The sequence below is a fragment of the Poeciliopsis prolifica genome, unplaced genomic scaffold, assembly GCF_027474105.1.
Source record: "Poeciliopsis prolifica strain line A6 unplaced genomic scaffold, Auburn_PproV2 SCAFFOLD036, whole genome shotgun sequence".
Lineage (NCBI taxonomy): Eukaryota > Metazoa > Chordata > Actinopteri > Cyprinodontiformes > Poeciliidae > Poeciliopsis > Poeciliopsis prolifica.
This window is the reverse complement of record NW_026562411.1, coordinates 5,305,508-5,319,193: the sequence shown is the minus strand read 5'-3', so window position 1 is coordinate 5,319,193 and position 13,686 is coordinate 5,305,508. Positions and strand designations below refer to the sequence as shown.

The window sequence follows — 13,686 nt, the reverse complement described above, 5'->3', positions numbered from 1 at the left end:
CTCACTCGTCTTTTTACTTGCGTTTTCAATGTTGACCGCAGTACAAGACCGTGTACTGTACCGTGTACTAACAAAACCCTGTGATGGAGAGAGGCTTTTAGGGTATTACAATTAATCTGCATGATGTAATATTAATGCATTCAACTTTTTAGATTAAAAACGTGTTAACCTTTATAGGGATGATAGGCGATACATTTTATAAAACACTATTTTTGTTGTTTACATATAACAAAGTGCTGAATATATCAATACTGATCTACCTACTCTGGTCTGGTAGAGCATTTGGTTGCTTTGCAAGAGGAAGGTCCTCAGTTTGAATCCTAGCCTGGGGTTTTCTGCACTGAGCCAATATGGAGTCAAAATTAAATGAAACCGAGAGCAGAAAGGATCATATGTCAACCATGATTTTCTTTTCCCAGCGTGGCAAAGCAATTTAACTGTCAGGCAAAAACTGTTGGCTGCTTGTGATTACAATGAGATAATCCTCCACTGTTATGTTCTAACAATAACTTATATCTCCATTGTATACCCAGACTCTAGGCATGATTATGCAGTTTCTTGCATCCTCCAGGCTTTCTTGCTCATCAGCATGCATTCTACTGAGCCTTCATTATCAAGCTTCAATTAGCCCACTTAAGTGGAAGATTTTTAATGCACAGTAAGCCTCAAGATCCAATACACACTAGAAGATTTCCTTGTACTTTTACAGTGAGGAAATTGACTGAAGAAAGTTTTTCTGTCACTTATGTGAATAATTTGCTTCAAAACTATTTTTTATAGATCCAGAAAATCAGGATAAGTGCATATTTGGGTATTAATACAAATAGATTTAACAAAAAGAAAACCAATGCTGGGGTTGTTGGCAGGGTCTCCAAATCATCTTTGTATGGTTTGGTTTGTTAGACTGATGAAAACGATTCATTAATATAAACTTCCAGAATGGGACAAGGATAATTATAATGGAAAAGGACATTACTAGAAAAATACTACCTAGCATTTTTCCAAACCCTGATTGATTTGAGTTTAAAGAAGCACATTAACTGTGCTTATTTTGGAAAGGTCTGAATACCAAGTTTCCCTTCATGAAGACATTCATAATAAGTAAAGGGAGTATTTTACTCTTCATGTGGTGAAGTCAGAACATGTGGGAGGTAGAAGCTTGCATTCCAGCAGACTTCATTTTTTCTTAAGTTGAACAAACTGCTCACTTCTACAGTTCAGTTTTCTCTTTTAGTTGGAAGATCTCAGCTTCTCAGGACTGACCAACATGATCTCTCTTCTCTTCTTTATCTCTGTTTACTCAAAATCACTCTTTCTCCATCTCTTACTAGATTTCTGTAGACTGGAGCAAATACTTTCCTGCTTCCTTTAACACCAACCACTTTATATAAATGTAAACAAGTTTTGTTTAATATTCATGACCTTCTTTTTCATTTCCCATCCTCCCTCCTCTCTAACATACAGCTCCAACAGGGAATATTTAACATGTTTTGATCTATGTTCATAAGTGGAGTCACAACTTTTAAACTTAACATGTTTAAACATAACTAAAAGTTAACTAAAATTTTTTAACCCAACAGTCCAACAATTCACTACTGGAGAACCCCGGAAAGTATTATTTGCCATTGATTTATTCCTAACTCGAAGTCTAACCTTTATTAAAGGACATTTTTGAGGTTTTGAAGTTGTCTGCAGCCGCCAAGTGCTCTCAGTCTGGTCTTCAGGAAGTGGACTGCAACATAGCTAGATTATCATCAGGTCACTGACTTGTCTAGTTCAGGATATTCAGAGAAGAAATGATGTGTGTATATCTCTTTGTTCCAAATTTTTTTTTTTTTTTTTGGATGCCTGTGCAAAGCGCCACCTGGCCTTTATGATTGCATGGTTTGCCAGAGGTCTTCTTTTTACAGCAAACTGCTTGGCTCTGGTCATGCAGACTGTTTCTCTGACATATAAGGATGTGTATATGCCTGAGAGACTTCTCCATTCGATATGCTTTTATGAAGATGTGTTTCCCCATAAATAGTTCAGAGATTTTGTACAAATCTTCTTTTCACAGGAAGTACAGTTTGGAGTAAAACAAAAAGCTAAAATTACAATCCCTGCATGAGGCAGTAAATGTCTGTTTGTTAAGTTTTCATGTGTTTAATTCACTAAAAACCAGCTACATACAGTTTTGTCAATTAGGTAATTATAAGAGCATCACAGTATTTGCAGTTTAAACTTTTCCAACTAAACTATTTCATTGTTCTGGATCATACACTAAATATAAATGTGTCCAAATATATTATTATTCATTTCTCATTTGTATGTTTTCTGTTTTTGTTGTCATACAGTGAAAAAGCTCAAGATGTGACAGAAATAAAACATTTTCAGTTGTGTTCAAAATCCTGCAAAATTTTCTTTTTGAAAATTTGAAAGTTCCAAAAGCTGTGCAAATTTTTCTCACTATTCCAGAATACTATTGTAATCTGTGTTGTGAATGTATCCATGATTGCACAACGCAACCAAATTAGAAATTAGCAAACACCTGGTGGAGCTGCATCTGATTCTCAGTTCTGAAAACTTTGCAAACAGCATCATGGATAAAATCTGTTGTTTCTTTTGTCATGTTTGACATATAAAGCATTTTTATCACACCTGCAGATAATGGTTACTTTATTGTGCCATAAAATGGTAGTATGTGCCTTGGAAATACATAATACTGTCCCTTTAAAATCTTGAAATGTTTTTCTTCTCTCATGTATTATGCACTCCCATCTCTGGTTGATAAAATATGTCTATGTTGTCCATTCTTATGTTTACTTTTGTTTTGTCTTTGCATGATCATATTCATAATTTTGATCAGGGCTTGCTGTTTTTAAATGTAATACATAAATAAAGTTTATATGATATTGTAAACCTTTCCCAAACTAAAACTAATAAATTAGTACCTATACCACAATTATATGTGCTATAAAATGAGGCTGGATCGGGAAAAAAAAGGTCTAATGAAGCCGAAATTGGTGTTTTGTTAATATTGTGTACAAGTAGGTGAAGCAAGTGCAATATGAGGGAATTTTGTCAGGAAGAAGAATAGTCTGACCTTAAGAGTATCATTAATTTTATCTTTGTAAAGAGCCATTTTTGCAAAGTGGCGGGGCATAAAATGACTGATAACCTTTCAAACCAGCTGGAATTATTGTGTTTTCTTTGAACATCTCTGAGGTCAGCACTCAGCTTTCAGAGTATCAGCTGCATGCAGTTTGCTTAGATAGAGGACTTAGGAGATCCAGACATTAGCTTAGTGCAGAACAGAGAGTTATCATTAACCTCTAATGAGGAGAATGAGCAAAGTGAAGGTGGAGCAGAGGCAGGGGAGTGGAGAAGTAGGTGGAAAACAGCTTTCAGAGGTTGTTCTGGAATGAACTCACGGTTGGCAGGATGGAAAGCATCACTGGGAGGGACAAAGTGCATGAATTCAAGGGGAAAAAAAGAAACAGGCTGCAGGTTATTTGTTTGTCAAGTTCAAAGTCATTAAAGCTCCAAAAAATAGATGAGGGACAAGAAATAGAATATTGACAATATTATTTTAAAAAAAATATATATATATATATATAAAATCTCTACAAAACAACTCTCAATGTTTCTGGTGGCAGGAGAACCTGGTGGAATGTAGTTAACTTATCAATTAATTCATAATTGATAAGTTACCAGTTATCAATTATTATTAAATAAAAACACAGATATTTGTCCGAACATAAAAGAGAGACGAAAGACTGTATAGCTGATGGAGAAAAGTACATATTTACATGAAAAACAGCCCAGAGCACATTAGATTACCACAAACAGACCTGAGAATAAGGAAATGTTTAAAGATATTTGTTTAATAAATACTGAACATGTGTATTATATTATGTTTTTGTTCATGTCACCAAATAATTTCAATTGTGTCTTTACACATAAAGCTCTAGAAGAGGGTGTACTTCATTTATACACACCCATCAAATAGGGTAGAATATTACTGAAAAGTAAATTTATTTCAGATATCTTTCACTAAGTGAAACACAATATGATAATTTTCCACTTACGATTAATAAAAATGTAAATATTAAATCATACAATTAATACAGACATGTTGCCTTAATGAAAAGTATATTTAATACCTGCAGGAAAGTTGTAAATTTGCAAAACGTAATAATAATAATAATAATACCTTTTATGATAATAATGGGACTCATCTGAAAGTATATTCTAATTTACTGAGTATGTTACAGCTGTGGCGACTTGAACATCATTGCTATAATTAATGTATTACAACATATATTTTTGAATCCAGCTTTCTGTATCATGCTGGGATATAATTACATTCATAATAAGTTTGAACTCCTATCTCCCTTTTTTCTTTGTTCTCTTCATTTTCTCTTCTTTCCCTCACTTACCAGTGGCTCAGTGTTCCCCGGCGCTGGGATGTGGAGACCACTACGAGTACCTGATCGAGGAGTTCTGCCTGACCAGATTCAGGCTAGACATGCAGGAACTGGACCAGAGTCGGTGGTGTAGCTGGGAGGACACAGCCAAGTGAGTAACCAAGCACAAATATGCACAGAGGAGAGAAATGAAAACAGACTTACTCTTGCAGAACAACAGCGTAATGAGCTTCACGTCTGAGGTATACATTCAGTACTCGCTAATGTTGGGTTTTATTGCAACAAGACAAATAAACACGTTTTTATCGCAGAAATAAACAGAGATGCATTGTTATATTGTATTATGAAAAAAAAAAGAAAAAGCTGTGAACTTGTTTATATTTGATTGCCGCTCTTTATGATTGTCCAAGTTTTTGGTTGCGTTCCAACAGTTGATTAAAAACTGAGTGAGACAACAGGGAGCAAGTGGAGGGTGAGAAACAGAGGATACACAGTCAGTCAGAACAAAAGCTGCATGCCTTTGGCATAAACAAAGATCTTTGTGCATGCACAAATATTATCCTTGCACTCACTGTAAAAGATGCTTTAGGCTACGGTTTTCCAAATTGTTCCAACAAATTATCATTGAAAATTAGTTCAATCACTTGAATAAACACTAAAACATTTCCTACTCCAACAGCAAAACTGTCACAACATGATGTATTCATCAAATCAAATGTACGTTTTTACTCAGATGCTGCTCATCTGTCTGTGATCCTGGATGGAGAATCCAATTTGGCGTCTCCAGAAAAAGTTGATCTTTAACTGAGATTTTTGTTTGAAAGAAGAACGGTTTGGGAAAACAAAACAATGATTATCTTAAAGAAGGAAAACCTCCTCTAAATAGAGTTTTAATCGACAAGTCTTTTCAGTACAGGTGTAGATTTTCTACAGTGAATGAAGGATTCAAAATGTAAATATAGTCTGTCTAAGTTAAAAGGTCAACCATCAGGAATGTTAGCCCCTCTCACCCCTTCTTTCTGGGCGAACCACCGTCGGAGATCTCTAATTCATATCGAGTGACATTTGGAGTCTGTGTGAGCGTCCCCAGTGAGCGTCTGGTCAGTTTGCCTCGTCTTCCGGCTCCTCAGCGTGTCGCCGCTGTCAAGAGGTGACCTGCTTCCTCAGCCCTCTTGTCAGTCTTCAGCTGTCACTTCAGTCAGTTTATATTCAGCTGCCTCTTCATAAAACACTCAACTCTGTCTCTTAAAGCCACTGCTGTAGACATTATTCCAGTCCAACTTACTTTTATGAATCCTTCCATACATAAAACTCTTCTAACAGTGGAACTGCCATTGATCTGAGTTAGTTAGTAAAAATAAATAAAACATGACAAATCTGTTATTTCAAAGATCAGAATTATTAAGTTTTTCTAGATATCTAAAGGGAGATTCAAATCTTTTTGATTGATTTGTTAAATTTCACAGTCAGATTGACATAGTTTTCTTTCAGACAAAATTAATTAACAATGTATGCTACAGGCAGAATGAACTCTGGTCAGAAATCAAACCCAGCATCCTCTGGCTGCGACACAACAGTGATAACAACTGAGCAGCCACTGACATGTTGTTTCTGCAGTAAATAATATACTAAAATAAAGTTTCCTTTTTCATTTGCGACGATTTACTGGGACTGTCATGTTGCTGCTTTCTGTCCCTTTTGTTCCACTTCCATTATTCCCCTTTGCATCACAAAGTCTGCTGCTTACTGTAATATTCTTTCCATTGTTTCTTAAAATTTTCCAGTACTTCTGATATATTAGTGACACATATGAGAGATTTGTTTTCCCTTAGTCTGCCAAGCAGCCATGGTACTGTTATCACACCGTGTGTTAAAGCCTTGTGTGTTTTCCTGTCAATATTTTGACGTGTCGCCTCAAAGCCCAGCACGAAATGAGAAAATGGCAGAGAAAAGCTCTGCAGAGGTCACAGCAGCATTACTCACAGCTCAATACTGCAGGGCCTCACTGCCATTCAGATTGTAAATTGGACGTTTTGAGACTGATGGAGAAGACAGGAACAATGAGACTGGTACAATCGATAAATTAAAGGTTCTGTCTGACTGTGACATTGATAATCACTATGCTGCTATCCTTGGATTTGCGAACTGTCGAGTTAAAGGAAGTTAACCGCTATTCTTTCAAACTGCTATACATTGAGGTTTGCCCAATATAAAGTACTTTATTTCATATTTGACATAGCTAACATGTTCTTCAGGCATTTTGCTGTGGATGTTCAAAGTGCTCATTTGAACCTTCAGCAAAATATGATTTAACCCACTTTTCAATTTTGGGAAAATAAGTTACTGACTCCCAATAAGGTGTATGCTTCCAGCTCTGTACAGTCAGCACTCATTTTGATGACAATAACTTTGCTGCAGACAATTATTTATAGTCAAGGTCAAACATTAGCATATCTACATTCTAGCATCTGCTGACTGATATGTAAAGGATGGCTGTGCAGGTCTGTGATTTAATGCAGTTTGAACCTTTGTTATATAACAGACAGCAGCCACTGTAATCAAAACCAAGTCTGTTGTTACCCAGATGTAAATGGACTTCCTTAAATACTTTTTCACTTTTGCTATATCTATTTTGGATAGAAGCATGTTTTTATCTGTGTTGATGAATTTATTTGAGCATAAACCAAAAAACCCAGCAGGTGGAAATAATGACAACTCTGCTGCTGCAAACAGGAGAAATAACCTTCATGCTGTGGCGAGAAACGTTAACATGTCGCCATTCAATTCAGCTTGATCATTTTCCAACATGTTGATGGCTCCTCTTTAGATTTAGACGCTGACTGGGGTCTCGAGACCCCATAAACAAAAAGCTGCAAAACGGAAACTTAATAATGCATATGATTAGAGTTTTCCTCTTCCATAAAGTGCCACTATCACTTCTCATTTCATATTTAAAGGTGCGTTCTGATTGATCAGCCATGCCCCAGCTGATGATCACTCGCTTCAGGTTAGTCAACAAAACCAGTTTCATAACATAAATCAAGCGGAGGTGTGGAGTATGCATCATTTTTGTTACACAAGTTTTTTTTTTCACTTCATTTTATTTCCTTCTACTTATATCACTTCCATCCTGACTTTTTTTTTTTTTACATTCAGCATCTTGAGCTCTCACTGCTCTGCAGCCTATATGAGGTCAAACCAGGAACTTCTCAATGCCACACAGGACGCCCACCATGGTGGAGGTCACTGCCTACGCAGAGATGATGTTGCAATATTTAGTCTGCACCTTTGAAGTTGGTGAAATGTAAACTACATTTAATGAAAACATGACATTTAAGAATGAAGTATTACACTAGATCTATTACAAATCACATTTTTAATGGAATGTGGATATAATGGAAAATATAATTAATACTGGCTTAAATGTTGATATATTCGAATGATACTTTCAATCTAACAATCAAGTCTCATCTAAATGTATGTTCTAATTTATTGAATATGAATGCACATTCAGCTGCAACAGAATGTGAGCTGACACATATTAAGTTTGTGCTTTATAGATTTGTGAATATGCCACCTTTATAAAACACTCCACATCCCTCTCTACAGATCATTGTTTTCAGCTAAATGTATTGTTTTGCTTTATTAAAATTTTTGCAATGTCCCACATGATGACATTTGTTGTGAAATGGCGCTTTGATAATCAGTTTTCTACAAAAAAACTGATTATTTCTGACAGCCTTAAATGCAGCCTTGAAAGTAAATCCTTCCAACCATTACCTGAAGCGGAAAATGAAATCCAAAATGAGACACATGATAAAATGAAATTGTTCATTTGTGAGGCAATTATGCTTCTGTTTTACTGTGTTGTAGCTGGAGAAGTGTTTTTTTTAATTATTATTATTATTATTTTTTATGTTTTACTTGCAGGAAAACTGGGACAAACTGTTCTGTCATATGAGAAGTGTTTCTATAATTTGTGCTTGAACAGGTTGCTCAGAATTTATAAACCTTTTTTCACAGCTGACATTTAGTCTATAATTTTTATTTTATTACCCTAACTTTAATGCAGGCCCATTTTAATATTGATCCTCTTTAGTGTCTTATGAGGTCATTTGAAGCAGTAATCTCTGTGATTCAAATAATAAATCATGCCATTTCAGATAGACACACACATTTCTACTGGACTACTTGAGGATCTTTGGCTCCAGTTCCTGCCAATCTTCCTGATTAGTGCTTTCATTGAAGGAAAGGGGTCCATGAAAGCCAGCTTTCGGCAGTCTCGCCTGAGCAGCTGATGTTTTGACATGTCTGCTTGAATCCGTGATAGCTTTGATGTAAGGCTTTCTGTATTATTTCATTTCCATACTTGAATTTCTTATCTTCAGCAGAGAAAAATCTTCATCTTGATGTCCCGAGGCAATCGTCAAGAGAGCCAGTTTCATCTTGGCATTTGACGGTTGTGATGGTGACAGGAATTAATACAAAGGATGAAGACCATGACATTTTCCGAGCTGATTGACCTTCCTGTCTTGAATCGATGTTAAAGAGTCAGTTTGGATTTTTGAGTGAAGTAACTTTTATTACAGTTTGGTATATTTGGAGTTTATCTTACCAGAATGTCTGAAATCAGTCAAGAAATGATTAAATAACTGCCATTTAAAGAGCTATTAGGTGATAACTTTATGAAGTGGTTGATAAAACCAAAAGTGTTGAGGACAAACATTTTCAGGAATCAAACTAGTTTTACCTGTTCATTTTCCGGACTACAAGATGCACCAGAGTATACTTTTATATGAGCCGCATTGTCAAAAAATACATCATAAAGAGGAGAAAAAAATGTAAAAGAATGGAATACAAAAGTGCCACATAAGGAAGTTAAAAGAACATCGTTTCACAATAAAGATCATCGGTTCCTCACAATACTTATGACAAAGGAGTCAAAAGAAAAGTCTGAAAAGTTGCTCAAAGGACAAGGACCTTGCAGAGAATTTTAAAGAGATACACAGTTAGAATAAACAGGTTTTTCAGTGGAAAAAATAAAAAATGTGGCGCAAAGACAATTTTGCCTGTCCTCTATGCAAGTTGATAAATCACCAAAATATTGAAAGAATATAATCTGGTCAAATCAGGCCTACATCAAACGCTCTATCTTTGCACACACTCTTATAAGAGGAGGAATGAGGTTGCACACACTTTAGGAGTTTAGCATGTTATACTGACAGACAGACCTGAAGAAGCTTAAGGAATGGCATTCTTGACAAGGATATTAGGATAAAACTGAGCAAGCAAGACAGTGATGCCAAACATAAGCAAGGAAACTCACTACTAATTCTCCACACAGGAAAAACCACACAGTTATTCAACATTTCAGTAAATGGGTTGATAATTAATCCCACAGCTAGTTCATGTTATTTCATAGATAGATCAAATATTAGGTTGGATTGTTGTGCACAGAGTCAGCACGTTAGCATAGGCTAGAGACCCAGAACACACTGCAATAACGATATTTTGTTTTCCAGTAATACTAATTGTCTCCTTGGCCTCAGTACTCCAGGCTCTCAGTAAAAATAACTCCACTCCTTTGTTATGGGCGAGCTTTTCAGGCTTTGTTATTGTTAAGGGGTATTTTGGTCAATCAGCCATGCATGCTGTCAGCCTTCTCGAATAATTTAAAAACCCTCATGGTGAGTGAATTCACATCAGGTTGGTCGTGAAGCCAGGCCAAAGAACATCTAGTGAGCTAAGTAGTGTTGAAAGCTTACAGAAGCTTTGTCTCTGTGGGGCTGTATGAATTAAGAGGCTGATTACTGGGTGATTAGGAATGGATTGCTGCGTGTTTTTATAACTAATGACTGGATAATATCCAGCTTTGCTCCGACTGCTACGCTCTTGGAGCTGTTATGCAATAAACACTGATGAAATTAGGACAAGGATTGTAGGAATAGAGAGAGATGGATGGATAGGCATCTTAGTTTCATAAACAAATGTACTTATTTCTGAAACCAAGCAACTTCTTTCTTTTTTCTTTCTAAGTATGAGTTCTCCTGAATCACAAAATCACTACAGAGCTGCATTCCTTCTGTCTTGAATCCTTAAGAAAACAGAACAATTTAATCTCTTCCTGCAAAAACAACTCAAAGTCTAAATCTGTTTAATCCTCCTCATCTATATTGTTTACTCCTAATGTGCAGACTTTTCTTCACTACCTAAATCTAACTTCAAACTAAATCTTACAGGATGTTTTTTCCTTAATTGAGCCTTATCTAGTAGTCAGACTTCACTTTAATACAGTCAGACACGTGCAGGGGGGGAAACGGGGTCCCACCGACAGATTGAAAGAATGTCTGTTTTTATATCAGACATCCTGATATAAAGGATATAAAGACATAGTACAAGGTAATATGGGGCCTCAGGCAGAATCCTCTCTACCCCCAGAAACCCTTTCTACTAAGAACCTCAGCATCACTAACATGCTTACATGTTGATACGGTGAATCTGTGAGAGGGAGACCAGGTTTATTGGCCAAGTTTAGAATCAGTCACTGATTATTGGTTATTTGTAACTCAAGCACCAGATTACACCATATTGTAGCCATGGTAACACAACAGTCAAACTATCAAGATGATTCTTTAAAGGTTTACAAAGTAAACTTCCTAAGTAAATCCTAAATGTACAATTTTTTTTTTTCTCTGCTGAATGCATTAAATGAAATTTCATAACATTGTAATTCTCTATAAATGATGCTACAGGTTTAGATCTATGGTCTGTGTTACAATTAAACCATTTCTGGGGCCCTCTGAATGTCTGGAGGCCCCTGAATGTCTGGAGGCCCCTGAATGTCTGGAGGCCCCTGAATGTCTGGAGGCCCCCGATGGCAATTATATAGTAGCATCCAATTGAATTCTTGATTAATATGGGTTGTTGCTATGTTGTTGTTCAATGTGTCCTTTTTTAACTTTGAGCCCCTGCCCCTCCAAAGGTCTCTGCACGGCCCTGAATACAGTATTTTAGGACTTACTGGAAAAGAAATGAAAGGTTTTCTTAGAGTGTTGCCAACTTTAATGTGGGAGTTTTTCTTTTTTTTCCCTAAACTTTTTTGTCATACAATCTTTTCATCAATTACTATAGAGAAAATGTAAACATAATTGCGATAAACATCTAAATAATAATACCATATTTATCCTTATATATTCAGGCTCTTTGCAAGTTTTACAATATAGACATAGTGTGGGCTAATAATTTTATGTTCAGCTTCCTTCAGAATGTAACGTCTTACATGTTTCTTATCTTTTAAGCAGACGCTCCAAGATAATCATTTGAATGAGAAAAGTCAGAAGTTGGCAGGTAAATGATGCCAGACATTACTTTATTTAGTGCACATATAACTCCATACCCTCAGGATGTTTTACCAAGTCAGAACAGAACAGCTCCACATCTGCCAATTTTATTTTTTATGAAAATGAACAGAACATTGTCTCCCATGACATCAAGAAAACAATTCACTCAGTTGTGCTACTGGAATGCTGAAAGAGATGTTAGATTGAAATGTGGCTAATTTCTGTATTCTTTCAATTTTTTGCCTCTCAAACAATCAGCATCTTCATCATGGAGAATTTTTTCATATATATTAATCCAACAGGAATATAGGAACCATCAGGCATTTCACAATCATTTTGGCTTCCAATGAGATAAAAAAGTATCTAGGATCACATTTTTCTAAACAGATTTCATTACCTGAAAGGAAATAAGTCTTGGCTCACAGAAATGCTGCACCGCTTTTAACTGCTTTGTAAATATTAAGGCTTCTTTTGGTACTTTGAAGAACAGCAACAGCAGTTACTCTGATTTACAGAGTTAAAACTATTACTAGGTTCTAGTCTAACAGAGAGATAAAAAGGAAAATAAACATTTACCTGTGAAGCATAAATCTAGACTCATTCTGCATAGTCATAAATGCCTGAACTCAGTCACAAAAACATATTTATGACCTTGGTAAACAAATTAAATTAAGCTAAAGCAATTTATAAACACCCTTGCAATCAGACATCCCAAAAAACACCAGTACTCTTTTCAAAAGCGATAACATGTCTCATCATAGCAGTGAAAAACTATATGACTGTGTGGACAGTAAGATAAAACAAATAATTAAAAAACAGCTTCATCACATGAAACACACAACTATTAAACTTCATGGAGGATTTTATCACATTTCTTTTTTACGTTGGAGAGAAAGAGTCACGAATACGCACACAGAGACAGGGAAAAAAATAGTTGCAGAAGTAAGCAGAATAGCAAAGTACCAATATAAAGAACATTTTATTTGATTTGCTTTGCAGTGACAGTTTGGCCTAGTTTTTGTTGGATTTCCTTGGTATGAGATGAAGGCTTCTCTCCGTTTATTCTTTAAACTGATCTCTCCAAGCAACCACGGATAAACTCTCTCTGCTCTGAACGGGGATAATGAAGACGTGTTCCAAAAGAGGGAATCTCTGAGAATGCTCTGTTTTTGTCTGTCAAAGGGCTCTGATAAATCACATTTGTAAACTCAAAAATGTGATACATGTAAAATCAGTGCTCTGTATGCCAAATTATAGAACATTAATTCTTAGCATTGGTACCCAAAGCAAGAGTCGTGTCCACATTCTTGTCATGAAGTCAAACTTCCTTTCAGTGCAGACTGGAAAGGAGTGATTCGTCACAATCAATCCTGAGGTGTAGTTGTGCAGTGAAGGGTGATCTTTGTTTTTGCAGACGATGTGGTTTCTGTTGGGGTCGTCAAACTATGACCTCCATGGTGCACTTGAGCATTTCACAGCAAAGATGGATTGCTCACTTGATGGCATTGAGAGTGGAAGACGGATAGACAGATTGTGAGACTTTTCCGCAGTGAAGGAGATGCTGCTCTGCTGGCAAGAAATGAGCTGAACTGAAAAGCAAACTCGTCTCCGCTTGCACCCTCACCTGTCATGATGACATATGGATCATGACCAAGATGTCAGATAAAAAGGGCTAAAATCAGAAAACCCAGGCTGAGCTCAAAGATAGAGTGAGGGTATCTTGTAAATGAGATCTTGGATCTCAATGAGACAACCTGTATAATTGAAGGTCAAATAAATCAAATCTCCTAGAGACTAATGAGACGGGAGTCAGCCAAGTTGGTTTGGTGAGCGAAATAGGAACCTGTAAACTCCCATAAACAAAGAGTAAGATATTGGGAATTGCAGAGTGAAGGTTTGGTAACAAGATTTTCAGTCTATTTAGTAGATTATTTAGC

At 36.2% G+C, this 13,686-nt stretch overlaps 1 protein-coding gene across 1 annotated transcript in view; it reads left to right on the top strand.

Moving 5' to 3' along the window:
* ramp1 (receptor activity modifying protein 1) overlaps positions 1–13,686 on the top strand; it is a 47,895-nt gene that overhangs the window by 25,461 nt on the left and 8,748 nt on the right. The window contains exon 2 of the mRNA XM_055052990.1: positions 4,425–4,560. Coding sequence (XP_054908965.1) covers positions 4,425–4,560 — 136 coding nt within the window. The remainder of the gene's footprint in view (positions 1–4,424; positions 4,561–13,686) is intronic.